This window comes from Hylobates moloch, unplaced genomic scaffold (assembly GCF_009828535.3).
Source record: "Hylobates moloch isolate HMO894 unplaced genomic scaffold, HMol_V3 SCAFFOLD_8, whole genome shotgun sequence".
Lineage (NCBI taxonomy): Eukaryota > Metazoa > Chordata > Mammalia > Primates > Hylobatidae > Hylobates > Hylobates moloch.
This window is the reverse complement of record NW_026652283.1, coordinates 95881301-95900301: the sequence shown is the minus strand read 5'-3', so window position 1 is coordinate 95900301 and position 19001 is coordinate 95881301. Positions and strand designations below refer to the sequence as shown.

Here is a 19001-nt window from a genome sequence, read left to right as displayed (position 1 = left end):
CTGTTCTCCTGCCTCAGCCTTCTGAGTAGCTGGGATTACAGGCGCCCGTCACCTCGCCCGGCTAATTTTTTGTATTTTTAGTAGAGACAGGGTTTCACCATGTTAGCCAGGATGGTCTCGATCTCCTGACCTCATGATCTGCCCGCCTTGGCCTCACAAAGTGCTGGGATTACAGGCGTGAGCCACCACACCCGGACTTCCTTTTTTTTTTTAACAACGGAATTCCAAACCTTTTATATAGCTGCAAAACTGTACTAATTGCAACAGAATGAACTAAACTAATACCAGAAGCAAAGATATAAAAAATTAAGTTTAAAAAGCCTCATGTATTATAGAGTAATATGCTAATTATCATTTCTATTTACTGTAAATGCTATTCTAATTGAGCAATTATAAGCTACATTTCAATTAACAAATACATCTGGCCTTATCAATGATGTTATCAGTAAGATTCCAGTCTTTTACTATAAGACATAACTTGATAATAAAAGTAATTTTGACTTAAAGTCTGTAAGAATAAAATATGAAGGAACACAGCAGATTAGCTACAAAATTGAAGCCTCAGGTTCAAACCACATTACTTGAAAATGTCAGAAGTATATTACAGATTTTGAAACCCAGAAGAAATAAACATGTTTTACAATCTGGAATATATAATTTTAATTAGTTCTCAGCAGTGCAGTAAATGAACAACACTTATTAATAATTTGGGAGAGAATAGCAGGAGGAAAAATTTAAACAGTAGCTTTTCGTGACCATTTTTAAGTAGCTGACATCTAAGTATGTTTCTGGAATGAACAAATTAAGGGTGTATTGTATATAGTGATTTAAATAATCAGCTTTCTTATAGTCTTATCAACTGAGATTATAGAATGGTAAACACAATTTTTTTCACATTTATATCTACTAGCTTTCATTTGGACACATTAAACCATACTTTTCTGTTGTATAGTTAATTCATTTCTTGAGTGCCTGTCTGCCATTAGACACCAGGTGCTAATTTTCCAGTTAGAGTTACTATTCAGCTTAAGTCACTCTACTTAGTTGTCAACAGTAGTTAAAGCAGTATCTTAAACCAGAGGTCAAAATTAAATCAATATTTTGATTCGAAGTGATTACAAACATATCCAAAGGTCATAAAATGCTACTGAGAAGAGTTCAGTGTTTAAAATGCATTTTCTTCTTACAGATAAGCTGTAATATATACATGCGTATGTAGCTGTATACCTTTGATTGTAGTAGCTACACCTGAAAAATCTTTTCTCCTCAGATGAACTTACAAAATTCAAGAGACCACCACTGATAAAAGACCGTCTAAAGTTAAAATAAAACTGAGTGACTTGTTACACAGTGAGACAGAAAAACTGATATACATTATTAACTTTTTCAAGTAATGTTATGTACAGTTTTATTGCCAGTATATGCACAACAGTAAGCATAGAACTATAAATACACAATGTAATTAACAGTAGAAAACAAAATTGTTACAGGTAGAGGGAGAGGATATAGAGAAACTTTTCCTGCTGCTAGAACAGAAAGCAAGGGGAAAGCCTATGACAAATCATCCATTCAGTACTCTTGTCTTAAATTCTTTACATACATTTCTACATTTTTTTCAATTAAACAAAGTACAGATAACTCTGTAACAATAGCAAATTGCTTCCCTAATAGCTATTTGCCTTTTCAATCAAATTCACTTTATATTAGGATTAAAAAAAAGTAAAGATGAGAAATCATTAGTATCCTGGTTCCAAATTATCTAATTTGGCCTTTCACCAAAACTGGTAATTTTTGAAAGTCGGCTGCACATGAAAAGAACGGGTGTAGCAAGAGATGATTAAAAAAATTTGCTAAAAAGTAACAGAAAATCACCCCTTTAAGTAGTTTTCCAAAAGACTATAGGCAGCAGCTCAGTTAAAAGTATTAGCCCTGAAGAGGTAGAGAATTTGAGCCCATTATACAAAGACAGCAACAGCTTTGGCACCATCTTCTCTCTCATCAGGATCAATATTTTCAAGTACGACAATTTCATGGTAAAAGGAAACCAGGTTCCACCATTTAAAGAAAAGGTGCTGGTCACTCCCATGTCTCAATAATTAGTTTGTTTATTACGTGAGAAACAGAAGACGGTCAAGGACACACACGCACTTGATTTTTTTTGTCTGTTTCCATTATCAAGTTTATTCATAAGTGAATTTGATATTAATAAATACAAAAAAGCATCATTCACAACAAAGATACAAACAAACCAAAAAACACCCTGCAATAAAACCTTCTATTTCAGTAAGTATCAAGAAAAAACAGGCAGATGATTTGGTGCAGCTTTCTTAAGGGATCATAGAAGGGACATGGTTTTAAATAAAGATGGCAAGATCAATAACCAACAGACAATATCAGTTTTATAGAACTGGCTGATTCTGTAACATCTGTCTTTGAGGTTTTAGTTTTCAGACTATAGATCACCCCAAAGAAGTTGCAACTAATGACATGTATCACCATCACACAGAGTCCAGCTGTAGTTCAAATTAGTCCTGCTTTGTTTCACATCATTTAAATATTTCTAGCATAGGACATGATACGGAACAAAACTCAAAGTAGCAATAAAAATATTATTCTGCAGTTGAATAAAAGCAAAAATGTTTTAGACTGTTAAACTTTTAAAGCTTTAAGCATTCCTGTTTAACCAGCATTTAAAAAAATTTATACAATCATAACACTGGCAAAGGTTAATGGGAAGACAAAGTACAAACATGTGAAATGATGAATTAGATTAAAAATTACTTTGTATCGATCAATTGATGTTAATACTGCTTCTTCTTGAATTTGGAATAACTATCATAAAAGTTACATGCAGACTGAGGATAGTCCTCTGTTACAGAAAATACAAAACGAAACAAAACAAAAAACTAAAACTGGGAAACAATATTAAGTTCCAAAGGATGTGTTTGAGAATTTCCTTTCATTGATGAGGGTGGTCTACCTGTCCTTTCTTTTGAGAGACCTGGTTTGCCGTGATAAGCTTCACTAACTTTGTCCAGAAACATCAGTAGTGGGATCAGCTCCTCCAGAACCCGTTTGTGCACGTTTGATGTAAAGATTCAGTAGCTTCATCTGCAGATTCAAGCCAAATAAATGTCATTTGAGCAGCTGCTCCAAATTGTAAGATACTCATTAAAATATTATATACATATATGTGAACTCTGAAAGATAGATTTTAGGCTGGGGGTTATCATAATGCCCAAGTTATTGTTGATAATTAAGAACAAAAAATTATTTTTTTTGCCTAGCACATCTGAAAAAAACATAAAAAATCAAAAAAGTTTCTAAGTCTTGAAAGTTGTTCATGACAGAGTATTTTATCATGTCTTTTCAAAATATACTGTAGGGATCACATATAAAACTTTTGATATGGTCTGGCTCAGTGTTCCCATTCAAATCTTATCTTGAATTGTAATCCCCATGTCTTGGGGGAGGGTCCTTGTGGGAGGTGACTGAATCATGGGGGTGGTTCCCCTGTGCTGCTCTAGTGATAGTGAGTTCTCATGAAATCTGATGGTTTTGTGAGGGGCTTTTCCCCGCTTCGCTCTGCAGTTCTCCCTTCTTCTCCTTCCTGCCATCATGTGAAGAAGGACATGTTTGCTCACCCTTCTGCCATGATTGTAAGTTTCCTGAAGCCTCTCCAGCCATGCAGAACTGTGATTCAATTAAACCTCTTCATGAATTACCCAGTCTAGGGCAGTTCTTTTTTTTTTTGAGATAGAGTCTCACTCTGTTGCCCAGGCTGGAGTGTAGTGGCGCAATCTCAGCTCACTGCAAGCTCTGCCTCCCGGGTTCACACTGTTCTCCTGCCTCAGCCTCCCAAGTAGCTGGGACTACAGGCGCCTGTCACCACGCCCGGCTAATTTTTTATATTTTTAGTAGAGACGGGGTTTCACCGTGTTAGCCAGGATGGTCTTGATCTCCTGACCTTGTGATCCACCCACCTCGGCATCCCAAAGTGCTGGGATTACAGGCGTGAGCCATCGTAGCTGGCCTAGGGCAGTTCTTTATAGCAGCATGAAAACAGACTAATATAACATTAAAGTAAACTCAGAAGTCACCATTAAAGCAATAATAACAAACAACTGAGTACTAGGTGTTACACAATATGCTGTTTTACATTGTATCTTTATCTTCGTATTTTATAGACGAGGAAATCACAATATAGAACGGTTAAGTTACTGCCTGAGGTCACAGGGGTGGGTAAAAAGTGGGCAAAAATAGCAATTCAGGTATTTGGGTTACAGGACCTAAGATCTTAGACCACGAAGCCACTGTCATCCTACCAAGAATGTTTTTAATATCTCTGTGTCATTTTGAAGTCTTTGTATGAGATCATGACTTTATGAAGTTTGTAATCAATAAATATACAATTCCGTATTCTACTTTTTTTTTTTTTTTTGATACAGGGTCTTGCTCTGTTGCCTGGGCTGGAATGCAGTGGTGTGATCATGGCTCACTGCAGCCTCAACCTCCTGGGCTCAGGCAATCCTTTCACTTCAGCCTCCCAAGTAGCTGGGACCACAGGCACGTGGAACCGTGCTTCGCTAATTTTTTTTCTTTTTTTGTAGAGACAGGGTCTTCCTATGTTGACCAGGCTGGTCTTGAATTCCTGAGGTCAAGTGATCCTCCCACGTTGGCCTCCCAAGTGCTGTGGGAGCCACCACATTTGGCCTACTTGTTTCATCTAATGTTATTCCAAAATATTTTTTCCACCTACCTACTGTCTTCACATGTAACATTATTACTGGCTACCTACTGTTCTGATAAAGTGCTGAACTTTGTTTTGGAAGGTTTGCTTTTTAAACATTAACTCTTTGATCCAAGAGTTTTTAACCTGGTAGCCATGGGATTCAGGGGATCACAGAACCCTCTGAAATGACATATACTTGTTTCCATTATGCATTTTTCTATTTTTTTAAAACTTGGTCTCTCATGGTTTTATCTGAATGCATTTTTCTTAAGATGAGATTTTACCTAAGTCTCGAAGTGGTTTGTAACCCAGAGTTAAGAATTATTGTTTAATCTATCTATAACTTAATGTAAAGTGTGTTACCTAGGCTGATTTTCCATTATATGTATATTCTGCTTTTTTGCTATTAAAAGATAAATTTGACCACAGTAAGACAATCCTTAGGGTTTCAGAAACTCTTAAAGTGACGGTGAGTGCTTTCTGCTAAATGGTTCATAAGCCATGATTCAACAATCAGAAGTTATCTTCACCCTTGAGAACAAACTTCTAATTCAAAACAATTATTATTATTTTTATTATTAGAGACACAGTCTTCTCACTATGTTGCCCAGGCTGGTCTCAAATTCCTGGTCTCAAGTGATCTTCCCACCTCGGCCTCCCAAAGTGATGGGATTACAGGTATGAACCACTTTGCCTGGCCACCTTAGTTGAATGAATTTTAAAGTACTGGTAGTAGCAATCAAATGAGAAAGGCAAGACTTATTTATTTTTATAGGTCTGAACAATGAATCAGAAAACTTTTATTTCAACACACCAAGTTAAAGTTGCACATTAATTTGGAGAATAGAAAGAGAAGGAGAACAAATATTTGATTATCATAGTTCTTAAGGGGAAAAATTTTAAAATGTGCAAGTATTCTATATTTTGAGAGATATACAGTAATCCATGAATATATATACCACAACAGTCTATTTATTCTTAATAAAACAGTGCTCGCGGTAAAGATTTGGGTCTGGGATTTGGTAAGGAGTCAGCTATTACAAATAACTAGATGCTGCAGGCATTTTCTCTCACAGAAACCTACCGACCACCCCAACAAACTGCTGACTTCACCTGAGTGAACATCTAACAAATGTTAGAGTCTAGAAAAAGATAAAATACAAAACAGAAATAATAAGGGCAAGTTGGATGCTCAAAGCCTGACTTATTAAATGCCAAATAAAAAGCTTACTGTTACAGACATATAACTAAGTTTTGAAGGATGTACTATGGCCACCATCTCTAAAACACAGCAGCACTACTTACTTTACTGCCAGTAAGTTGACTGAGATGTGGTTTTAGTTCATCACCAATTACCGCATGAACAGCCACCAGGCAGAAGACACAAGCTTTCCGAACACTGCTCTCTGAATTATCATAACCCTATGGAGAGAAGTCCACTGTTAGTACTCCAGGGGATCTGAGAAAACTACCTTTTTAACAGGGACAGAAGATGCAGCTGAAAGATGAAATCTCGAGCATACTGAGGAGAGAAAACTGCAGATCAAAGTTAACTTTTTAACCTTTTCAAGCACAGACAATGCCCTTCTCTCCCTCCACTTCCCCTACTGCGCCCTCACTCTTGTTAGCCCTCTATATCAGGTTCTTACTTAGTCTGGAAAGCTGCACTTCTCTGACTCTTAGGCTGCTCCATTGCCAATTCACCCTGAAAAAAGTCTCCAGACTAACTTTCCTAAAGTATTAGGTTTTAAGGCAGTCAGCGCTCCTCACTATCCGATAAAACCTATCATTGGTTTGGTGGCTCAAGGTAGTCCTATAATCCAGGCCCAATTAAGTTTTACATCTGTTCCATCCCTGCAATTACTTTCTCTAATAAATCCAGTCTATGTAAACTATTCCCCTATGCTTTTATTGTGCCTTTAATAACCTAATTTTATTTAAAAAATTAACTTATTTCTAATTGACAAATAATAATTGTATATATTTATGGGGTATAATGTGATGTTTCAATACAGGTACACTGTGGAATGACCAAATCAGGCTAATCAACATATCCGTCACCTCAGATACTTAGCATTTCTTTGTGGTAACATTTAAAATCCATTTTCTTTTATAATTGCTACTTTGAAAAATACATTATTAACTAGTTACTGTGCTGTGTAATAGATAGCTAGAACCTAATACTCTTTAACTGAAACTTTGTACCTTTTGACCAACATCTTCCCTTTCTCTGTCCATCTCCCCCACTTATGCTTTTGATCACACTACTTACTCTATTTCAATAGTCTACAGCAATCTTATCCATGAAATATTTTTGAATCAATTATCTGAATGAATATGCACATTTTACTCTATCTGAATGAATATGCACATTTTACTACAGGGAAAAATAGAGTTCATCTCCACTAAAGTCCTAATCATTTTATCTTTCTAAAACAACTGCAGAAACATTAAAATATCAATAGATATCTAGCTAAAAGAAGTACATTATTCCTAAGTAAAGCAATCAAACTATGTTAATTTTATTTTTCCTCATCATTTTAATTGCAATTATAATGTAAATTAATTTTTCTATATGGCCTTTATAATAATATGAGGCATTCATTTAGTATGCTTCCTAATTTAACCATTCTAGAGTATTGTAAGTTTACATCTTCCTCCCCAATAACCTCCTTCCTGCTAAATTTTTCCTATTACAAATAACACTGCAAACAGTATGGCATTCAATTTTAAATATTTAAGTGCCTGGTATGTGACAAGAACAGGCCAGGTAAATAATGTTCAGTGTCCAAAAAGACACGCACTGTCCCTTCCCAGAACAGTTAGGGAATCACATGGCAGAATGAGGTATTATGGGCAAGGAGTGGAATAGGAATGTAATATTTATGATTGGATAATATTCCATTGTATGATATATCATGTTGTTTATCCATTTATTAATGGATATTTGGGTTGTTTTCACCTTTTGGCTACTGTGAATAGTGCTGCTATGAATATTCATGGATAACTATTTAAATATTTGCTTTGACTTCTTTTGGGTATATACCTGGGAATAGAATTGGTGGGTTATATGACAATTTTGTGTTAACTTTATCTTTTTCCTTTTTTTTTTTTTCCTTGAGATGAAGTCTTGTTCTGTTGCCTAGGTTGGAGTGCAGTATGTGATCTCAGCTCACTGCAACCTCCACCTCCAGGGTTCAAGCAATTCTCCTGCCTCGGTCTCCGACATAGCTGCGATTACAGGTGCTCACCACCATGCCTGGCTAATTTTTGTATTTTTGGTAGAGATGGGGTTGCATCACGTTGGCCAGGCTGCTCTTGAATTCCTGACCTCAAGTGATTCACCCGCCTCAGACTCCCAAAGTGCTGGGACTACAGGAGTGAGCCACCGTGCCCAGCCTTTACGTTAACTTTCTGAGGAACTGCCAAACTGCGTTCCACAGCAGTTGTACCACCAATTTATATTTATGCAAGCAATGTATGAGGGTTCCAATTTTTGTACATCCTCATCAAAACCTGTTATTTTTGTTCTTTAGATCACAATCATCCCAGTGGGTATGAAGCGGTATCTCATTGTGGTTTTGATTTACCTAATAACTAATGACACCAAGCATCTTTTCATGTACTTGCTGGCCATTTGTATATCTTCTTTGAAGAAATAGCTATTCAAGTCCTTTGTCCATTTAAAAGTTATTTATCTTTTTGTTGTTGAGTTATAAGAGTTCTTTATATATATTCTGGATAGTAGACCATTATCAGATATATAATTTGCAAGAATGTTCTCCCATTCTATAGGTTGTCTTTTCAGTTTTTTGATTAGGTCCTGAGATGAACAAAAGTAATTAATTTTGATGAAGTTCAATTAACCTATTTTTTATTTATCGTTGATGCTTTAGGTGTCATATCTAATAATCCGCCATAGAGGATGACCTTAAATCTAAGGTCATAAAGATTTATTGCTATGTTTTCTTCTATGAGTTTTATAGTTTTAGTAGCTATATTTAGATCACTGATTTGTTTGAGTAAATTTTGTTTATGGTACATGGTCACTGAAGTCTCTTTGTTACCTCAGTGGTCAGCCAGTGACCTGACAGAGATTTCCTTAAATGCCTGGGGTCAAAACAAAACAAGACAAACTCTCCCAGTCTTTGCAGATTGACTCTGAGCTGGGTAATCATTCCATTAGCTAGGCTGCCTACAATTCTGTGTTAGCCCAGCTCCTACTTGCATGGAGCCCAAAGAACATCCAGAGGTCCAAGCCTAGGGTCCTCTAAGACAGTGGTCCCCAACCTTTTTGGCACCAGGGACTGGTTTCATGGAAGGCAATTTTTCCATGGATGGGGAAGGGTGATGGGGGGATGGTTTCAGGATGAAACTGTTCCACCTCAGATCATCAGGCATTAGATTCTCATAAGAAACATGGAACCTAGATCCCTCATATGTGCAATTCACAATAGGCTTCATGCTTCTGTAAGAATCTAATGCCACTGCTGATCTGACAGGAGGCGAAGCTCAGGTGGTAATGCTCGCTTGCCCACTGCTCACCTCCTGCTGTGTGGCCCAGTTCCTAACAGGCCACGGATCAGTACCAGTCCATGGCCTGGGGGTTAGGGACCCCTGCTCTAAGGTCTTTTCTGACCATACTTTTGGTGGATTCCTCAGTACACGTGGTAGCCCAGCAAAACTGTTATTTCATCAATTATCTCCTTCCTCAGCTTCCTCCTTCCCAGGCGTTTGTTTGCTGCTTGTCTTGTCTGCTCTCCCTTGCCTCAGGTGGCTATGGGTAGTATGTTTTTAAATCTTTTCAATAGACTCCACTTAGGAAGCCACTTCAGCCTGATAGGAGATGAAACAAAGGCTAGTCTCTATGCCAGCCTCTCAGGGAATGCCAGAGATAAAAACAACAACAACAACAACAAAACATAACCACAATTTTTTGAGAACAAGGTCCATGTCCCTCCTGGAACCAGCAAGCTACACCACAAATCTGGGCCACCATCATCAAGGCTACTGAGCATGGGGGATGGTAGGCAGTTAAGTAAGTTTCTTACTGAAAGTAAAAAAGTATTTTCAGTACATGAAACAGAATGAAGTTGAAACCCTACCTCACACCATATACAAAAATTAACTCAAGGAGTGATGCACAGAAAATGGCAGACAGAGTAGGAAGCTCCAAGAATTGACCCCTCTACTTAAGCAACCACTGAGCTGGCCAAAATGAATAGAATCATGCTACAATAATATATGAAGTGATTTTCAGTGGCTGCTAAAATCATTAGGTGAAAAGATGGGGCAAGGTATATAATGGAGGGGTTAGACTAATAACATCTGAACTTACTGATCAATCTTAACATCACTGAAGGCGGGACAACTAGACATTATGTGTCGTTCAATGAGATGCCACCTAAAAAAGTTTTCTTGTTTAGCTCGGCGGCCCATGCCTGCAATCCCAACACTGTGGGAGGTGGAGGCAGGAGGACTGCTTAAGCCCAGGAGTTGGAGACCAGCCTAAGCAACCTAATAAGACACTATCTCTACAGAAAATTAAAAAAATTATCCAGGCAACTCACCACCTAAAACAAACAGGAAATTAAGCTAGAAAGTAATCTTTAAAACATTATACTATGTCCTGGAAGTATTAAGCCAGAAAGTAATTTTTAAAACATTATCCTATGTTCTGAAAGTGTAAACTTCATGAAGTATTTAATATGACATGATACTAAGAATTTGCTTTGAAATAGGCCACGTGCAGTGGCTCATGCCTGTAATCCCAGCACTTTGGGAGGCCAAGGCAGGTGGATCATGAGGTCAGGAGTTCAAGACCAGCCTGGCCAAGATGGTGAAACCTTGTCTCTACTAAAAACTACAAAAATTAGTTGGGCACAGTGGCAAGCACCTGTCGTCCCAGCCAGATACTTGGGAGGCTGAGGCAGGAGAATCGCTTGAACACAGGAGGCAGAGGTTTCAGTAAGCCGCGATTGTGCCACTGCACTCCAGCCTGGGTGACAGAGTGAGACTCTGTCTCAAAAAAAAAAAAAGAATTTGCTTTGAAATAAAATTTGATGTATTTTAATTGATTGTAGCATTATTCTAAAGTACTGAAAGTAAGCCTCTTTCTTTCATTAAGTACTCTCTTGGTTACTGTAAGTTTTTGGTTAGATCCTAGAGTTCCAAAAAAGTTGATTCTATTCATTTTTTGCCAGCTCAATGGTTGCTTAAGTAGAGAGATCAATTCTTGGAGCTTCCTACTCTGTCTGCCATTTTCTGTGCATCACTCCTTGAGTTAATTTCTGTACATGGTGTGAGGTAGGGGTTCAACTTCATTGTTTTTCATGTGGAAACCCAGTTGTCCTAGCATCACATTTATTAAAAATACTCTTCTTCCCCACAAAAAACTGTGATAATCGATTGCCTATAAATGTGAGGGTTATTTTTGGATTCTATTTCATTGATCTATCAGTCTACCTTATGATGGTACCATGTTGTCTTTACTATCATAGCTTTGTAATATGTTTTAAAATTGAGAGTGTAAGTACTCCAATTTTGTTCTTTTTCAAGTTGATTAGATTCTTTTTTTTATTTTGAGACAGAGTTTCGCTCTTGTTGCCCAGGCTGGAGTGCAATGGCACAATTTCGGCTCACTGCAACCTCTGCCTCCCAGGTTCAAGTGACTCTCCTGCCTCAGCCTCCCGAGTAGCTGGGATTACAGAGGCGCACCACCATGCCCAGCTGATTTTTTGTATTTTTAGTAGAGATGGGGCTTCACCATGGCCAGGCTGGTCTTGAACTCCTGACCTCAGGTGATCTGCCTGCCTCAGTCTCCCTGAGTGCTGGGATTACAGGCGTGCGCCACTGCACCCAGCCAAGTTGATTAGATTCTTGAGACTCTTTAAATCTTTAACAATTGATAACCTCCTCTTCCTCTTTCTTCATGCCATTTCTTTATTAAAGGAATTTGGCAGTTTTCCTCGTAGAATTTCCTACATTCTGAATTTGACTGAATATACTCTTAAGGTACAATTTAACATGCTTCTCTATTCTCTGAACTTCCTTTAAACTGACAGTTAAACTGAAGACTGGATTAGATTTAGGTTCAATTGCTTTAGAAAAAAAAACTTTATTTTTATTTTTTGGAGACAGGATCTTGCTCTGTCACTTAGGCTGAAGTGCAGTGGTATGAACATGGCTCACTGCAGTCTCCACCTCCTGAGCTCAAGTGATCCTCCCACTTCAGCCCCCTAAGTAGCTGGACTACAGGCACATGTGACCACGCCTGGCTAATTTTTAAAATTTTTTTGTAGCGACAGTTTCTTATTATGTTGCTTAGGCTGGTCTCCAACTCCTGGGCTTAAGCAATCCTCCTGCCTTAGCCTCCCAAATTGTTGGGTTTACAGGCATGAGCCACCAAGCCAGGCAAGAAAACTTTTGTTTAGTTGTCCCACCTTCAGTAATGTTAAGACTGGTCAGTAGGTTCAGATGTTGTTAGTCTAACTCCTCCATTATACACCCTGCCCCATCATCTTTTTACCTAACGATGCTGGTGTCTACTGAAAATCACTTCATATATCCATTGTTTCAATGAGGCCAAATATATATATATGTGTGTGTGTATATATATATAATATATATATATATATATATTTTGGAGACAGGCTCTTGCTTAGTCACCCAGGCTGGAATGCAGTGGCATGATCACAGCACACTGCAGCCTCAAATTCCCAGGCTCAGATGATTCTCCTACCTCAGCCTGCTGAATAGCTGGGACCACAGGCATGCCACCGTGAGCCACCAAGCCAGGCAAGAAAACCTGGCTAATTTAAAAAAAATTTTTTTTGTAGAGACGAGGCATCACTATGTTGCCCAGGGTGGTCTCGAACTTCTGGGCTCAAGTGTCCTCTTGCCTTGGCTTCCCAAAGTGCTAGGATTACAGGTGTGAGCTACCACACACTGCCTAAAAATATATATATACATATTTTTTGTTTGGAGATGGAGTCTCACTCTGTCTCCCAGGCTGGAGTGCAGTGCTGCAATCTTGGCTCACTGCAACCTCTACCTCCCGGGTTCAAGCCATTCTCTTGCCTCAGCCTCCTGAGTAGCTAGAATTACAGGCGTCCGTCACCAGCCAGCTAACTTTTGTATTTTTAGCAGAGATGGGGTTTCACCATGTTGGCCAGGCTGGTCTCGACCTCCTGACCTCAAGTGACCTGCCCTCCTTGGCTTCCCAAAGTGCTGGGATTACAGGCATGAGCCACCACACCTGGCCAAAAATAATTTGTAAGTCAATAATTTCTTCTGAATTTACTAGCTGGAATCCTTCTAAAAGTACTTTATCTCATCAAATATTTGGTTATCCTGAAAATAGGATAGGTAGTGTATGTGTTTTGATTCTTTCTCTTTATTAACCAATTTTGGGAATAACCCAATAATCTTCAAAGTTGGCCAGTTTTTAAAGTATCAATATAAACTCATGAATTTCACTTTAAAATTTGATGTATTTTAATTCATTGTAGCATTATTCTTTTTGACCCTCAAATATGAATAGTTTCCTTGCTTTCAGTCAAGAATTCTCAGGCTCACTTTGTACATTACCTGCTCCAAACCTGGACTCAGTCATTTTCCCAAAGACACCTGACTCTTTTGAGTGGAAAATGGTATCTGAAGACCACAATCTGGGTGGTAGGGATGCTCAGTGTTACTGAGTTGATACTCATTCAGAGGCTAATAGGAAACATTTTTTGAGGTAAGAAATTAAATAATATTTTCATTTTGACATACCCAATTCAAAGTTAAGGTTTTGAGATTTACTTCATTTTATAACATCATTATTTGCTTTGTCCTAATCTATCTTATTTATCTGATATGTGTATCAATGTTATTACTATTAAAAAATAACCATACCAGCATCTTTCCTAATTATGAATATATTGAATGCAGTTCAAGATTTCTTTGCAGTTTCTTTCATCTTTAGGGTATATTCCACTGAAGACTGGTAGTAAAATATTATTTCTTGAGCTCTGCCTGCTCTGTTTTCAATAGATCTATTGTCTAATTTCCCCTTTAAAAGCTTTAAAATATCCGATTCATGCTTTTTATTACTTTCTATAGTTTTCTTACTTTTTTTTACCTTGTTTTCTTAAATTTGGGTTTAAGTTTTCATTTGCTTTGTGTCCATGTGTCTAGTGTATCTTCACTGTAAGTATACCTCACGCCATTATTTTCTTCCTCTTTTTTGAAGAATAGGCAGTATCTTTGGGCTTGACCTCCACAACCCTTTTCTGTTGCTCATGTGTAAGTGAAAGACACTTTTCTGTATTCTATATTTTAAACTAAATTTTCTGTTTTGGGGAGTGGGTTGCGCCATGAAAGCTTTTCTAGCTTTACTGATGCAGGATTCTTTCTTCTTGTTACCTTTTAAAAAAAATATGGCCTTTGGGTAGTCACCTCTGCCACAATATTGCTATAATGCTCAGTTTACTTTATTTTAGATTCAGGGGGTACATGTGTAGGTTTATTACGTAAGTATACTGTGTGATGCTGAGGGTTTGGGCTTCTATTGATTCCCCCCACCCAAACAGTGAACACAGTATCCAATGGGTAGTTTTTCAACCCTTCCCTTTTCTCCCAACCCCTTTTGGAGTTTCCAGTTGTCTATTGTTCCCATTTTTTATGTCTGTGTGTACCCAATATGTTTAGCTCCCACTTATAAGCAAGAACATGTGGTATTTTGTTTTCTGTTTCTGCATTAATTCACTTAGGATAATGGCCTCCAGCTGCATCCATGTTGCCACAAAGGACATGATTTTGTTCTTTTTTATGGTTGCGTAGATGCTCAGTTTAGATTCTAGTCAAGGAATTTTTTGCTAAATAAGCTCTTTCCGGAAGAGAGCTTTTGCAAGGTATTTCTAAGAGCCCTGAGGATCCATGCCACTCCAGCATGATTTGGGCTTCCTGCAGGACCTTTGCCTTTACCTCCAATTTTTTATCAGTTATGTATACTTAGCTTTTCACTCTGAATGGGGACACCTCTTTTAGGGGTGAGAACTTGGGGGATTCTCTGGCCCCAGGGTCTTAAAAGTAACTTTTGACTTTCCTTCACACTTTTCCATACTACTGATATTTGCAGGGGAACTTGCTGCTGGTGGCGGTTTGGCCCTATCTGCTCATATTTTGGGGTTCACTGGGATACATTTTCCTAATTTTGTTGAAGATGTTTTTCATGTTTTTTGTATGCAATCCTAGTTGCTCAGTGAGATAATTTTCTAGTGAGAAAATATGAAGGCATTCAAAAAGTATATTGCCATTGCCTTCTTGCCTTTCATTGCTCTGGTCCTAATACCTACACACCTTAATTTTAATAGTCTATAGCAAAGAGTTAAAATGCTAGTATTTATGTTCATTAGCGTTCTTTTGCTTTTCTGATAGGTAAGATGCCTTTTCCCAATAATTGCATATGCAATAAAATCCTGCACCAACCTATCATCAGAGGAAATAAGAAATTTATAAGAACTTAAAGCCACAATAGCTTTTTGCTAGTATCCTCATACTCTAAGCTATTTATCTAGCAAACATGGATTCAGTACCCATTATATATATGACATATACGTATTATATATATATATATATTTTTTTTTTGAGACAGAGTCTTGCTCTGTTACCCAGGCTGGAGTGCAGTGGCACAATCTTGGCTCATCGCAACTCCACCTCTCGGGTTCAAGCGATTCTCCTGCCTCAGCCTCCCGAGTAGCTGGGATTACGGCATGTGCCAACACACCTGGCTAATTTTGTATATTTAGTAGAGACAGGGTTTCTCTATGTTGGTCAGGCTGGTCTTGAACTCCTGACCTCAGGTGATCCGCCTGCCTTGGCCTCCCAAAGTGCTGGGATTACAGGTGTGAGCCACTGTGCCCAGCCTATACTCTGTTCTTAGTACTAAGGCATAGACAAACAGATTTGGATCTTATGTTAGGACCTCCCAATTTAGTAATATTAAGCTTAGACTAGAATAAAAAATACAATACTATAGATGCATAATGATTAGTTCTCTTTAGGAGGGTTTTTTTTTTTTTTTTTGAGACGGAGTCTCGCTGTCACCTAGGCTGGAGTGCAGTGGCGCGATCTCGGCTCACTGCAAGCTCCGCCTCCCGGGTTCACGCCATTCTCCTGCCTCAGCCTCTCCGAGTAGCTGGGACTACAGGCGCCCGCCACCACGCCCAGCTAATTTTTTTGTATTTTTTTAGTAGAGACGGGGTTTCACCGTGGTCTGGATCTCCTGACCTTGTGATCCGCCCGCCTCGGCCTCCCAAAGTGCTGGGATTACAAGCGTGAGCCACCGCGCCCAGCCTTAGGAGGGTTCTTAATATACATACTATGTAATATTAGTCAGCGATTAAAATCATATTGTAAAATATCATTTATTGGATGGAAAGAGTTCACAACGTATGGTTAAGTTAAAGCATGTTATAAAACACATCTCATTTTTGTTAAAATGTTTCTATGATTGGGTTTATGTAGCTAAAGCGAAACACATTACCTCTATGACTGTAAATTAGTATAACCACTTGGGAGTGAAATCTGGCAACACCTAGAAATTCTGTTTCTAGATGTATATATATGAGTGCATGAAGATATTACTTGGAAATTATTATAATATTTGTCAATAAAAAGGAAATAATCCAAATATTTATCAACAGATGAACAGATTAACAATTTGTGGCAAATACATAAATGGCATATTATTCATTCATAAAAAGGAATTAAATTCTAATACAAGCTACAACATGGATGAACCCTGAAAACATTATGCTAAGTGAAATAAGTCAGACTTAAAAGGACAAATATTGTATTATTCCACTTACAAGGAATCTAGCAGAAAATAGAATAGAGGTTACCAGGTGCTGGGGGGGATGGAGGGAGGAAGGAATGGGGTTATTGCTTAATGGGTAGAGTTTCAGTCTGGGATGATGAAAAATTTCTGTATGTGGATAGTAGCGATGGTTGCATAACATTGTGAATGTATTTAATGCTCCTAAATTGTACACTTAAAAATGGTTAATTTTATGTTATGTAAATTTTACCACACCCATATCTATAACCCCCTGGCTAGTTATGAAAAGTCTTTGTCCTGAATATTACAGACAGACAGGAGGAAGGCTTGATCATGCCAGTAATGATGCCTGGAAAGTACCTAAAATAACTGTATCCCAAATGTATCATGGCTTATTCCTCTCCAAGGTTTGTTGCTTACCTGTATTAGTCCTGGCATAATTTCTGGCAAAAGCAGGTTAAGGGTTTCCTTGGACACTCTCTCTATCACTTTTGTTTGCATTTTGATTGCAGCCAGATTAATTGGGTAGTCTGCAGTTTGAATGATAGGACAAAGCACTTTGATGCACTGCTCTGGACTAATTGAAGTGGCCAACACTGATGCCGCTTCCTCAGCAGATCTCACCACCTAAAAATAGGAAATTAAGCCAGAAAGTAATTTTTAAAATATGACACTACATCCTGGAAGTATAAACTTCATGAAGTATTTAATATAATATTTGGAATTTGCTTTGAAAATGCTACAGTAAACAAACATGAAAAGTGAGGGTACAGATTACAGATAAAAAGGATTGGCAAAATGTCAGTAACAGCTGAAGCTAGATGATGGATACACGGGCTTTATTACACTATTCTCCCTTCTTGTGTTCTTTTTTGCTGTTGGCTAAAGTAGTTTTTTTTTTTTTTTTGAGACAGGGTCTTGCTCTGTCACCCAGGCAGGAGTGCAGTGGCTTGATCATCAATCACTGTAGCCTCAAACTCCCAGGCTCAAGTGATACTCCCACCTCAGCCTTCTGAGTAGTTGGAACTACAAGCATGCACCATCATGCCCAGCTAATTTTTTTTATTATTATTTTTAGTAGAGATGAGGTCTTGCTATGTTGCCCACGGTGATGTTAAACTCCAGAGCTCCAGCAATCCTCCTGTCTCGGCCTCACAAAGTGCTGGGATTACAAATATGAGCTGCCATGAGCGGCCTTAAAGTAGTTTTTAAATCAAATTGTGGTCTAGTTGTGTTAGGGTGAGGAGGCTCTATTTACTTAGATTACAACGTGACTGGAGTCCCCTGCATAAGCCATGCTGAAGCCCTGCTCATTATTAGTACTCTCATCTCTAGGAGTGCTTGAGCCCTCTGTATCACATTAATGAGAAATAAAATAAAAATCATATGATTAATGTGTTGTCAAAAGTCAACATACTATTCCTCCTTGTTTTCCTAATGATTTTCTTCCTTTTCTATTGAGCTTGGGGAGGGTTAAACACTGGTTTTCTGATGAAGACAAGAAATGGCCGTCTATCTTCTTATTAGAGTCTGTAATCTCTAAAGATAGTCTTAAGAACATGTAAAAGTAACTGCTTTTGACGCTGCTTTGGCAGTGTCTCAGTTATGATCTCAATAGGTGAAAAATGCTTAGAAAGGTACAATGGGAAATACACTGGAAAAAAAAAAAAGCCAGGAGTGGTGGCTCAGCCTATAATCCCAGCACTTTGGGAGGCCGAGGCAGGCAGATCATGAGGTCAGGAGATCGAGACCATCCTGGCTAACATGGTGAAACCCCGTCTCCACTAAAAACAGAAAAAAAATAGCTGGGTGTGCACCTGTAGTCCCAGCTATTAGGGAGGCTGAGGCAGGAGAATCGCTTGAACCCGGAGAGGCAGAGATTGCAGTGAGCCAAGATCACGCCACTGCACTCCAGCCAGGAGGACAGAGTGAGACTCCGTGTAAAAACCAAGCAAGCAAGCAAGCAAGCAACCAAACAAACAAAAAACAAGAAAATACACTGGACGTTAGAAGACCCAGGGCTAATTTCAGCTTTAATATCTTAAGAGTGTCAATTTTATATTTTGTAGGGATGCTACAGGCCTTATTTGGGTCAAAAGGTAGGTAACTAAACTACAAGTATTAGATATCATTTTTAAACTTTCAGTGAAATGCCATAGATGTACCAGTACTAAACATGGTTGAATAAAACAAAAACAAAAACAGAAAACAAAACTGGGTCGGGCAAGGTGGCTCAAGTCTGTAATCCCAGCACTCTGGGAGGCCAAGCCGGGCAGATCACTTGAGGCCAGGAGTTCGAGACCAGCCTGGCAAACACAGCGAAACCCCGTTTCCACACAAAAATTAGCTGGACATGGTGGTGCACACCTGTAATCCCAGCTATTTGGGAGGCTGACGCAGGAGAACGGGTTGAACCCAGGAGGCAAAGGTTGCAGTGAGCTGAGA

General features: G+C 38.4%; 1 protein-coding gene across 50 annotated transcripts in view; it reads right to left on the bottom strand.

Moving 5' to 3' along the window:
• Positions 1-576: 576 nt before the first annotated feature.
• CLASP2 (cytoplasmic linker associated protein 2) overlaps positions 577-19001 on the bottom strand; it is a 226429-nt gene continuing 208004 nt past the window's right edge. For 17 of the 50 annotated variants that reach the window (XM_058442685.1, XM_058442691.1, XM_058442694.1 and 14 more), the window contains 3 exons: positions 16977-17183; positions 6038-6154; positions 588-3111 (listed from right to left, as the gene is read on the bottom strand). In XM_058442685.1, the coding sequence (XP_058298668.1) occupies positions 3025-3111; positions 6038-6154; positions 16977-17183 (411 nt within the window). In that variant the 3' untranslated portion in view covers positions 588-3024. Of the gene's footprint in view, positions 3112-6037; positions 6155-16976; positions 17184-19001 lie in introns of all 50 variants that reach the window. The other 33 variants (XM_058442681.1, XM_058442689.1, XM_058442684.1 and 30 more) reach the window with 9 other exon arrangements.